The sequence below is a fragment of the Drosophila mauritiana genome, chromosome 2L, assembly GCF_004382145.1.
Source record: "Drosophila mauritiana strain mau12 chromosome 2L, ASM438214v1, whole genome shotgun sequence".
NCBI classification, from domain to species: Eukaryota; Metazoa; Arthropoda; class Insecta; order Diptera; family Drosophilidae; genus Drosophila; species Drosophila mauritiana.
In genome coordinates, this window is record NC_046667.1 from 16,037,803 (window position 1) to 16,051,111 (window position 13,309).

Genomic DNA, 13,309 nt, shown 5'->3' on the forward strand with positions numbered 1-13,309 from the left:
GTATGCACTGAGAGAAAAGAGGTAGTGCCAAATGGAATGTAACTCTATTCCATATATTATTCTATATATAAGAATAATGTTATTACTATTTTTTAGTTATGTTTGCCCTCTTCATTCATATACAGGCAACGAAAAAGTTTTTAAAATATTTAATATATTTAATATTTTCTGATTGATGCCTTTGAACAATGACCTTTCGAAGTTTCTCAGTGATGGAAATGATAGCAGCTATTTATTTATTATTTTTTTCAAACACTGCCCGGGTGCACATATTTTTTTATATGTGCATCGTTACCCTGCTCTCCCGTTTAATTGCCCCTTTTGCATTGAATTGTTTGGCGCCCACGTCTGGGCGAATCGGTCGCTTTATCATCTCGGACCCATCTTGGTCAAATGGCATTTTGCGGTGGTTTTTTCTTTGCCGATTTTCCTCGCTTTTTGTGCCCCAGCGAAGATTTACAGATTTCGCCACTGAGTTCGAACTGCTTAACTTGGCTTTGTGTAATTGGCGCTACAAACGCGACTCCGAAAAACTCGATCCGCGATCCATATGCGTACTCCACCATGGCTGGACCTGCCCCCCTTTGGGCCGTGTGTCCCCTGTTTACAGAGTTGCTGACATACCACCATGCAAAGGCTGCCACTACAGTGAACTGTGACCACAAGGACCTGGATCGGGGGTGTCTGGGCCGACTGCCTCGACTGGCGACGACAGCAACACGATGTAAGACAACTAAATTAAGTTATTGTTTCTTGGCCAAAATCGACGAGCCTAATCACTTGGGAATACCCTTCTATTGGGTGTGGTAAGTCAAGATAAAATATCTAAAATTTCTCCATGCCAAGGTTATGAAAATATGAATAAGATAATGAAAATAAGGAATTTATTCGCTATATAAAGATTTAATGGATGCAACTTTTATCGAAAAGTATTTAATATAACGTTATTGATTTCTATGTGCTTAATCTGAATTAAATCTCACAAACAAAAGCTAAAATTTATATATAATTTAACACATTTTTTTTTAGATATTTTTGAGATATTAACAAACCCCGAACTTAAGTATCTAAAAATGCCCCTTCTATTTATCTAATAATCTGTGGCCAACTGGAGAATTTCGAACTTATGAATACGCCGTGTGACTGGGTCTCCCACACTTACTCTAGCCACTGTTAACCAAATTCAAACCCTTGGAGCCAGCTGGAAGTCCTAGTTGCTATCTAGGCGGCTTATCTGGGAATCGTGATCTTATTAAGCTGACTATACACTCGGAAATTATTTGCAATTGGCGCAATGCCTTATTGGAATGCAAAATATGCCATTAGTGGCAGAAGTCGAGACTTGGCCAGTCTGAGGCAGCTTCCCAGACTGCGAGTTAAGGGCCCAAAGGGCATGGATTTTGGTTAACTATATGGGATCGATGGTGACAGGGAAGGGAGTGGGCTAGAGCATGCCACTTGCATAGCTTACAAGTTGTAAACACGGCATTGTCTTGGCCACCGTTCTATAATATATCCCCAAACAGAACTAAAATCGCAATGCACTTGGGAGGAAACTTTAATAAAATAATTACAACAAATATAAGAATATTCTATAATCTTATGCATTTATTAAAATGCAATATCCATAAATAATTAACTTTTTTTTTCAATAATCTGGGGTAAAATCTGGGTTATTCCTGTATAATGCATTTTTTAAAACATAACCCTTTCAAAATATAGAAATAATCTTATCTACTTTAGAACAAAGTTCTTAATATTATTTAAAATATGTTGAATTGTTACTGTTTATATTTTTGAGTGTAAACTACTTGCATATATCGTTGATCGTGTTCCTAGGCTGCGGACGAGGACGAGGACAAAGCTGCGGACCAGCTACCGGATTTCTTTGGGCTTGTCGCTCCATCTAATTAAGGAGCATTTGGTCCATGGCGGCGTCTACAAGATCTGTTCATGATTATTGCCCCGGTCCATATCGCCGCCTGGAGCTCCCTGCGAATGACAAATATGCTGCCTTGCACCAGGGATTCCAACTGGGAGTCAGAAGCGACTTCTGTTGTCTTCCAAGGAAGCCAGTCTCTCGCTGCTCTTTAAATAAAGATATTTTCGCCCTCATTACGCGCTGTGTCCTTTTGTTTATTTGCTGTGGTTTCGATATACCCACTGCGCCTTTTGCAGTTTGCTTTTTTTTTTTTGGTAGCCGATGAAGTGTCGCTGATTGCGCGTTGCATTGTTTTGGCCGGGTCGAAAAGGCGATGATGGCGATAAGGAATTGCATGTGGACTGGTCAGGGATTTGGGTTTGTTAGCCAGCGATATGATAAGCTGACCGTACCGATAAAGATTTCCTTGGAAAAGTTGCTTTAGTTTTTGCATTCCGCTACATTTGGTATTAGAATGACTAAGTATCTCAGACTGCGGCCTCTCAATTTGGCTTATGCCCACAATGAACTTGTTTTACTGCAGGCCATTTCCAGGTCTCATTCTCCTTTTTCTCCCACATTGTTATCGCCCTCTGCTTGCCTTGAGTTTGCATTTTTATTGCTTTGTTAATTTTAAATAAGCCACGCGACTTTATGTTCGTATATCTGAGTTCGTACAAGGCAGTCGTCGTCGTTAAGGGACTTCGTTAGAGAACCTGAGAACTGAGAACTTGAGAACTTCAGCCACCAGGCCATTCCGATTGAGCTGTCTTCTCCTGCTGTAGCTCCTCCCGGAGATCGTTCTCCATCAATTGTCAGCGGGTTGTCACACAAAATGATTTACAGATGACGATCACTGACTTCGACCATGGCCAAGTGGCGCCACAACATCGAGTCCAACTTGTGGGAGAAGTTGGTAACATAATACCACTTAAAAATAAAGCACTTTGAATGCTCTGCATTTGATCATAAACAAATTCGAACCAGATTCATAATAAACAGCACATAACCACGTTTTAGAAGTAATCAGGACTACAGACATAACACATTTAGTAATTTATTGAACCCTTAAGTAAAGCTAACCAATAGATAATACCACACATTTTAATTATCCTGTTGACTTTGTAGATATACTTACTTATAGGGCATACTGTCAGCATCGTGCAGAGCGGAGATACGTTTATAGATTTTTAACGCCCAGATCGTGAATTCGTCTGACCACAATTATTTTGAATGCCAAAATAAAGGCTCCGGCTTTGGCTCCATTCTGCGCTCCTTACTGTTTTGCCTTTGTTTTTATTCATAAACAAGCGACAATAAAAATGTGCCATAACAAGTTAAGGTTATTCTTGTTTAACGAAATAAACAACTCATAAAATTATGCTACACAAAAAACAACGACAACAACTAAAACATGAAAGATTTGTTTATATTTTGTGTAATTTTCTGTTCGCACCAATTAAATTCAATTAGCTGTCAGCAGCAGAGGCGACTCTCTATATAGACCGATGTGATAACCCGACGCCCCGACATATATGCATATATGTATATAGACATCGTTGTGTGTGTCTGCGGCTAGATGTAGCGCCACTGCCTCATAAAAGGTTAGTTTAAACAAATAAACACGTGGAATTTAATGAAGAAACGTGTGTGGCTCCATGAATTATATGGCTTTCGATGGGATGTGAAAAAATGCTTTAGAGCGATCGAAACTAAGTTAATAAGTTAATACTATAAGTGGGCACATTTTAATCTGTTATTCAATTGGTAACAAATTTAACTATTTAAGAATCATAAAGTTACATTTATATGCGAATATTTCGCAATATTCAATATAGATAGAGCTCTTGAAAACCAATTGAACAAATTAAAATACTCAAGGCTTATCCAAATTGTGCTCAACTTCTTTTAAATACTAAGACTTTCTAAGGTTTATCGAAATCGCACCGTATTACAACCTAAACAAAACAACAGCAGCAACAGAAATAACAAATAAATTGCCAAAGACTTGTGGTCACCGAAGAATGTGCATAAACATTTGCAAAACTTTTGATTGCGGCACTAAAATGCCAAAATGCCAAAATGCCCTGCCAGCCGCCGACTGAAGAAACGTGTGAAATTGCATTTGAATCGCGACTAAAACTGGAAAACTGGAATATGGGGACTACGAATCGAAAGGAACTAAGAGGGCGACGGGGGATGACGACTCGCCTAAAGCAAACAAATAAAACGCTGCAACTAAATGGCCAACTAACAGCATCAACAGCAACATCAACATCGCATCGACTGGCGGCACGCTTTAGAAATTTAATTAAATCGTCGGAGAAACAATAAAAACTTCAGTACGGCACACACACATCGAGAGTCCACGGGCCGAGGATTTTTATTACGCACTGTGCGCAATAACTCAAAAAATACTTGCCCCGTGTATCATTAAAATCAAAAATCACCCACGCTGGGTGGGATTTCGATTTGGACTTTCTAGGGGCCAACTGGCACTGTTCTCGGCTGGATCGTGCGATTTGCCATTAAAAATGTTTAGATGCACAAATAAACACTAAGCGGGCAATCGTTAAATATCGCCCCGTTCCCCCCTCCTAAAAAGGCAATTCCTCATTTAGCTTGTAAACAAAGTCGAAATGGAAGGGAATTCGCTTTGGGGAGAATTGGTTTATTTGATCTACAAATGGCCTAAGCTCGAAAGAGAGCTCTTTACCTAATTTTGATTATCAAATGCGTTAAAGAGCTCTATAAATTAGGCCTTAAGTAACTGCTTAGCCAATTACTGCAAAAAACCAAAAGACATTTATTTCTTGGTTTGAAAAAATTACATTCCTTTGAACGTCACAAATTTACTCCAAACTGTAGAGCTTCCGATACATAATAAAATCATTTCCCATCAACTTCATAACTCAATCAGTGCGAACGCATTCTTATCTCTCCCCTCGCAAGGCAGCAAAAAGAAAATGGACCAGTCCATACCCCTATTTTCCATTCCGAAAATTAGTATGCAACCCTTTTTTTGGCTGATAGCAAAAAACGTTAATGTCAAACGTGGTCTAGCGATACGTCATCGTGATTTGGCAAATTTGACAGGCGAAAACGTCGAAAGAATGGTAAATCGTATGGGAAATGGGAAAAAGGGGAAATGCTGTTTGCATAAATTGCTTAACAATTGGGCAATGTATGTGTGTTTAGCCTTGATTCATTCAATCGGTTTTCCAACTGACAGCAGCTGAAAGATTACGCCAATGATTTGCCAAAAAATCAAAATCAACAGCAACTGCAACACTTTGACATCATCAGTTTCAGTTGCAGGGACAGGGGGCTTATTCCCCACATTTATTCTCGGCTTGCGTGTCCAGAAGAGATTCCTCATTTAGTCGCAAATCGAACTGCCAACTTGCCAAATTGAAGAGCGTGTGCGTTGTTGCTTTGTGGGCCAAAACAGTTGGACAAATTGAATCTACAGATTCTCAGGCAAAAAAAAATTGAATTATCATTTGCCGGTGCATCACATTTAATTCGTTTTGGCGCTGTACGCGTGCGCACGCAAATCCCCAGTTCCCCAACTGGATACCCCTCTTTATACTCCACAATGGATAAGAAGTGACCGCCTGCTGGGTAACAAACACAAGCGACTGACATAATCGTGATATATTGACACGCAGCCCAGTTGCAAGTTCGTCTTGTCTCAGCCAAACGAAATCGAAATCGAGTTTCGGAACTTCGATGCACAGCTTCCTTGAAAAACAAGAGAAACTTAATATGTATATCCTTTATTAAAAACCAAATGATCTAGGGCATAAAAAACACACAGGAATATATGATATACACAAGAAAACAGTTTGAATCCTGCACGGATCAACAACAGTGGGTATCTGATAGTCGTGGCACTCGACTTTTACTTTATCCTTATAAACTATATCTATATATAATCTATAAGCTGAATAAATTAAGTTTGACTTCAATAAAAACATCTAAAATGAACTCATTGAATTCCTTTAAGCCCGACACTTTGACATATTTTTTATTGGCCATCACTAAGCCGTAGCACTTTCAATTTAAATTTAATTCTGGCTCAAAGTCCCTGCATCCCCCGCCCCCTCGAAAGCCATCCATCACGCACACACTCTCACGCGCATATGGCAAATAAAAACGTCATCGATCAGAAGCTGGCAGGACGCCCAATACTATGCAATATCCGTGTTTTGGTTGATGAAAATAAAATTGAAAAGAAAATCGCTGACAAATTAAAATGCAGAGCCAAGTGTGGAACTGGCGCAATGGATTTTCAAAAAAAAATACAATAAGGAGAAGGAGAAGGAGAAAAACCTATGACGAATGCCGAAAGAATTAAGATGGATCACATGAATGGATGACGGCTAGAAAAAGTAAAAGGACAACTGCTGGAGGAAAAGGAAAAGAATCGAAGAGTTGAACGCGCGCACAATGGATAAAAAAGAGAAAAACCAGAAAACCGAAAACAGAAAAACATCTTCCAGATATTCACAATAATGCCATTTGGCAGTCCGTCGAATCGGTGATTCAGCAGTTTAGCTACCTACTACTATATCGTCATGGTCATGTCACTCACTCAGTTTATAAATCCCAAGTCGGGAACATCAACGGCAGAAGCAGCGGCAGCCGCCAAAAAGAGTTTGAATTTCAAATTGAATTGAAACGAAGTAAATGACGTTGAAAACTTAAAAGCGGGGGGAGCAACGGCGTCTGGATTTAAAATGCCTTAATGGTTAATATAGCAATGAGTCTCGGGATCTTGTAAAGTCATGGCGCCACAAGAAAGCAGCAACGAACTAAAACAGGATATGAGCGTGGCAATGAGTAGCATGTGGCAAATCATTTATAATGTTGAAATTTTTAATAAATATTCTTCGCATGGGAAGATGTTCTAGCCCGCCCAATCCAAACCCTTTGTTGGGTGCTTCTTTAATCAGCACAGGAATCTGATACTTGTACAAAAGGATTTTCTTTGTAAACACACTTCCTGAACTTTACCCAGCAACCAACCAAGGGGCCTTACCCCCCTGGTATTGTATGAATTGTGCGCATATTTACACATATGAAAAACATGTTAACCAGAAAATTAATTATAAAATTTTCAGAAACCTTAACAATGTCTACAATATGGCGTTGATTTTACTCAAACAAAAACTAACTAACTGCTGCTCGACAATGGGTGTGCAAGAGCATAAGATGTTTGAACGTGTATGAAGTTACAGGATCCCAAAAGGACATCTTGAAAATTTGTAAAATTTTATGGATACCTTAAACACTATTTTTGCTTCTAAAGAAATGTGAAAAGGGGAGTATATATAGCTTAGAATTATGTTAACTATTAACTTATAATTAAGTTTAAATGAATTACACAGTCTTTTAACAGACAGGTTCACTTAAAACAGGTTAAAAAACTTCAAAAAACAATGGCACGTATTTGGAAAAGTCCCTTGACCAATACTAATACTAAATATAGATCTTAAGCTCTATCGAATGTTTTCGAAGAGATTTAATGCGCCTGACACCCTGTATTCCCGGCAAACAAGGACTTTATTCCCACCTATAAGAGTTCAGCAAGTGAAAGCCATATACAATACACACTCTCACACTTGCCACATATCTAGTTATAGACATTGCTTGATATGGCAGAACACAAGAACGGCAAGGAGCTGTGGGGGAAGGACCTTCTCCAACAAAAGGCAGAAAAAGTGCCCGTAATTCATACTTCCTTTACGAAAATTTACAATTTCTTTTCTCGGGCAAGAAATCCTCGGGGCCCGCCACCATACCAGCTCCCATATTCCGCCCACAAGCCAGCGGCTAAGCAGGAAGGATATGGATATTGTGCTCCTGCGAAATTAAACAAGGAACAATCGGTGGCAGGGAGTGCAGAGTGGAAGGAGGAGTAAGAATGCCAGGGAAACGTGCACAAGTTGCGGTTCGTTTTCTTGAGCCGGAAGAGGCTGGGAACAAATCGAAAGTCTGAGTTTAGCGGATGCAAATCTTGGAGTTTTCCAACATGCGGGCAGATAGAGGTGGGTAGTCTTAAAAATAGCTTATAAAGTGGTACAATAATAAATGATCTAAAAAATAAATAAAAATCTTACTGGTCTTAAAACTGATTGTCAAGATCCTTTAATAAACGTGTATTCCCGATTCCAAACTTAAATTTAATCGGCCAACCAACTGTGGCCCACTAACAGCTGTTGTCACCTGTCTGCGACCCCAGAAACTGTAAATCACAAAAATAAAAGGCAATGAAAAATAAAGATGATAAAAAAAAGACGATGCCAGGCAGTGCAGTGAAATTATGATTAACATAATGTGTGGTCTGCGCCCACATAACGGTTTATATTCGGTACAGGGAACGGCAGACCCGCAGACCATACTATATTTTGTGGCACATAAATAACGGATCAGATTGCATTCACATAAAATGTATATTATATTTTTTTCGCCAACAAAATTATCATAATAAGAAAAATTATGAAAAATTATGCAAAGGAACGATGGAGGGAGGGTAGGTACCCGTTTGCTCGAAATAAAAGTATCGAATTAGCGAAATAATATCGGATAACCGCTCGCCAACTACTATACTACTACCACTACGACAAAAAACAACGAAGAAATCTGAAAAGAAATATAAAAATAAAAAAAATTCCACTTGAATTGTCAGCCGGCATGCTGGCGCTCCTTCAGCCGAAAACGAATCTTAGAGCGGTTGTTGTAATCATTCCGTGGATAGTGGCCAAAGTATCTATATCTGTGTCAGCTGCCAGCGAGAAAAAAAATCAAACCGCATCCACACGTATGTATGTTATGTAAGCCTTTCGCTAATCTTTTTTCCTTCGAAAGATAGTTGCATGTTGTTGCCACATTTATAAGTAGTTATCCCTTCAATAATACACAAAGGCAGTGGCAAGAACTCCCCTCGTTTCTTGCCTGAGTGCATTAGAATCGACGGAGAGCCACTCAGGGATTTATGAAATAATTTTTCCATGTTGCCCCTGCTGCCCATTCTTTTCCGCTCTTAAGTAACAAAGAACCATCTTTTTTGTTTGTACCCAGCGGATTTTGGTTGCGGCTTCTGCGGGTTTCCTCTGTTCTCGTTTTTTTCTGTTAAAATTGCATTCGAATTGACAAAGAATTCGCAAGACGCTTGTATGAAGGTAGATTAAAGGCAACAGGAGCACCTGTCGATATCGTGCTGTTTTGGGGGGGCATCCCTATAAACAGGGGATTACATGGATGGATGTCGTTGAGAAAATCCCAGATCTATTGTAAATCCCTACTGGAATACAATGATAATTTCGGACTACTTGATTTTTGATATTTAGGGATATAATTTCAAATATTGTTCCCAATTTAACCAACTGCTTTATCTCACAAAGAATCTGACGCATCTTTAAGCATTGCCGTTGGCCATTCCTGCTGACCCATAACCCAAGAAATACACCTGCTCACCAGAAATCCCCATCCCAATTGGAGTCCATCCTCCGCCGCCCTCATCACACCCACCTGAGAAAAGGAAAACAGAATTAAAGGCACAAAAAATGATAAGCCATAAATTGCCCGCCCAAAAGTCTTAAAACAAATACGAGCTCTCCTCCGCAGCGAAGCAATTAAAGAAGCGATGAGGAGCTGGTTGCCTGGGAGACTGGTCTACAGCCTATGTATGGACCATAGAATCGGCCAGGTTTGGGGGCTGAAGATACAATTAAAAGTACAATTTTTCATATGCATTGGCAATCGGTGTGATTGCAGCTGCGTATCTGTTGGGTTAATTCGTATCTTGGCAATCGATCGAACTATTTGCGGCTCCTCGATTGCAAAACAAAAAAGTTTCAATTAGAAAAAGTCTAGTTGTAACTATTAGAGGTGGATACGGAAGCTTAAAGGGGAAAAGGGAAGTTGGTTTTGGTTTTGGGGGTGTAACCCGTAATCTTTGTTATGAAATTAATTTTAAATACCCTACTGCCAGAAAGCCTTGTGAAATTATTACTAAGTAGAGAGAAATAATCAGACTTTTGTTGGATATGTTGAGATGGTTCTGATTAGTATCTCTGAATCTATTATTTTACATTTAATTAGCTAAGTCTTATTTTGTATGGAACTCCATAAACATATATCGAAAAAAGCTAAACCAACTTATCAGTCTGAAATAATTTTTAAAATTTATCTTTTTCAAGAATAGAGTAAAAGAGTACTAGCAGTTCTGGCTAAGCCCTCAAATATTTACTCTGAATCAAAAGCCAAAGTTCTATTTGGCTAGTTCCGCTCGCGTGTTGCCAGCCTCGAGCGTTGGCAACTAATTCGATTTGTTTGGCCGGCCATTAAATGCATAAAGGATCATCTCGCTGCAGATCTCGCTCTGCGGTTTCTGCGGCCCGCTAACATATGTTGCATTAATTGTTCATGTTGCCTCGAAAGCAACTCGTGTTCAATGGGTTTTATTGCTGCTCGACACACACAAACAGCGAAACAAAACATTATATTTTTTTTCAGCTTCTTTTCGCAAGCTGGAGAGGCACGATACAAATGAAAAGAAAAATTGCGCACAAAACATTTTTCATTACGTGATTTTCGAGCATGATGCTGGCGGGGCAAAAAGGGCAGGGGTTCTGAACAGCCAAACAACCAAACAGCCGAACAACCAAACAACCGAAGTGGCGACAGCCGGCAAAGTGCCATGTATACAACATGCAACAGCAACAACAACAACCAAGGGGTTAACTTTGCAGCAGCAGCCTGCTTTATAAGGATCGCCTCGAATGGGATCGTATGGGCCGCTTTCGAAGCCCGAGATTCGCCTTTGCATTCCCACACGCGATCGCAATCGCAGCCAAAAGCTTAAGATACAAGCCACAGCGAACTAAGCACCTAAGCAGCAGATACAAATGTATCTATGAGCTGCAGACGCGACTCGCGACTCAATTACAATTTATTAAAAGCCGCGCAAACTGATTTATAACCAGCGACTCATCGGAGGAAGATGCAACCAAGGGAAGCCTAGTTTTATATTCAGCCCAGCACAGTGGGCTTAACCACTATTTATTGGTCAAATAGTGTGCGATTTACCAAATGTGCCGTTTTCTATTTAACTTAACACATATTCCTAGTAGATACGTTTTTATGTAATCCACAAACTAGCCTGCAACGAATTTCATTTGCTAAGCTCCAATAAAAATAAACACTTTTTCGAAATCCGTTTTTCAAATATAAGAATAATTAAAATAGTTATGATCATTATTAGATTCGATAAACATATGTTTAATTAAAATAGCTATGATCATTTTAGGATTAGATATATGTTTAACATATACCTTAACGGACTTTTAAGCAATTATAAGAAACACTTTTACATTGCACAAATAATAATAAATTGCAGAAAATATACAACATTGTAATATATCATAAAAAAAAATGTTTTTGTGCAGTTTTGAGGTAGTTTTCCACAGTGACCGTGCTCACGTGTCTGTGGAGTTGACGTAGTGTCTGGCGGGTTTCGCTTGCCTTGTTTCGGCCGTCTGGTCTAGGGACTAACTACCCTATAGAGGGGGCCAAATTGGCGGCTTATTTGTGTGTGGAAATTGGCTGCCAGGCAGTTGGGGGCCGCTGTTTTGTGCCCAGGGTAAAAGGATGGATTCGAAGTCGCGGGATGCAGGCGGCGGTAAAGGTGGAAGTCGAAGTGGAGCTCCAACAATATGGCGCCTGGGCCGCTGGTGGTGACAGTTGCTTGTCAACAGCATACACGATCCACGATCCTCTACGGGAGGAGAATCATGATCTATGAGGCCTGACAACAGTTACAATGAAAGAGCTGTTAGATGTTGCAAAGATGATCTATGACCGAGCGGTCATGTGTAAGGTTCTTAAGAAAGGGATTAGTAAATTAGATTCTGATAGAGGCAATCTTGAGTCTAAAATGATTCCAAGTAATTAAATTAAATTATATACATTGCTTAAGATATTGATAATGCTTTTCTACCTTCGCCTTATTAGAAGTGGCCTTATGTGCGATTTCCCCCAGCGTTCCCATGATTAGCCCAGTTAAAACTGGTCGAAAAGACGCCCAGCCAATAAATCTGATTTATTGTCAACCAGTTCCAGCAAACTGCCGAAATAACAGTTATGTATGGGGCGAGGACCCTTCAATAAAACATAAAATGAATGCATTTAACGCAAAATATGATTGCCACAATTTAGTGGCCAACTGAGAAGGGGCAAAGGAGCAGCGATCCGAATGGGAAACCCGCAATCAGCTAAACGCTGCACGTTGCCAGTGAGAAATTAACGAGAATTAAGCGACCTGCCCACCTAATGCTCCAGATCCAGCGACACATATATATATGTATATATCTCCCATACGCGATGTGTTGCCTTTTTGCGGATCGGGACGAGCATAGCAATCAACAGCATTCCTTTTAATTTCAACTTTTTGCTGAGATGCGCCCCGAAAATCAAAAAGTCCAAATCAAAACCAATAATAAAGTTAAATCGATAATTGAGGTCATGTTGGTGGAGAAGGTATTTTTGGAGTGTGTTTCGATCGGGCGATTTGGCGATCCGGCGAAAAGATTTTCGGGGCCTTTGGCGTACATACGTGATCGTTTAACTGTAAATTAAATATAATTTACCAATAATCATAATCACAATATGCAGTTTCTGTATCTGAATACGATTCCGCGTGGTTTATTCTCGCCACCAAGAGATTGAGAGCTGATCCAAAGTGATTTGATCCCCTTGAGCCAGACGCATAAATCATCATCTGGCGTATAAATTTTGTGGATTCTGGATCGATAACTGTCCAAACGCGCGCCTCGCAGCTGATGGTCAGATAATAAACATAAAAAAATAAAAAAACACAAAAAGAATTTGCTGGGTTCGCTGATCGATTGGTTCTCGTATCTCTATTTTTTGCGGCTATCTCACGCTCCTCCGATGAGCGCGTCTGCCTGGTGCTATAATTAAATGCTAAAATCGCATAGACTGGCATATGTTAAACCAAATTGAGGCCCCGCACACAACAAATTAATCTGCGAAGCATAAAGCCATTTCTATAGACAGCAATTAAACAAAGATACATCCTCAGCCAATGATTTCGGATCATTAATTCAAGAAATCAGCACTATGAGCGCTTCCTGTTATGGGAAATTACACCGCCCGTTTTATATTTACAATCATTTCGTTTCCCTAATTTATAATGAGCAAATTACATGAAGTGAAATTTAGCTTACCTTACCTGTGCCATTCATTTTTTGGTTCCTTTTAAATATTTTCAAGTTTAAAAGGCTGCCAAAAATAGCCAACAATTTAAGCCACATTAGTTGCGGTCCACATTTTGATGCACCCACCCAGACACCTCCAAAA

The 13,309-nt window shown here is 39.7% G+C and overlaps 1 protein-coding gene across 1 annotated transcript; it reads left to right on the top strand.

Annotated features, from left to right (window-relative positions):
• Window positions 1-46: 46 nt before the first annotated feature.
• On the top strand, window positions 47-2,116 carry LOC117150258. Its single transcript, XM_033317057.1, has 2 exons — window positions 47-806; window positions 1,840-2,116. Exons 1-2 carry the CDS (start codon window positions 394-396, stop codon window positions 1,955-1,957), a joined length of 531 nt encoding a protein of 176 aa, XP_033172948.1. The 5' UTR covers window positions 47-393; the 3' UTR covers window positions 1,958-2,116.
• The last annotated feature ends 11,193 nt before the right edge of the window (window positions 2,117-13,309 follow it).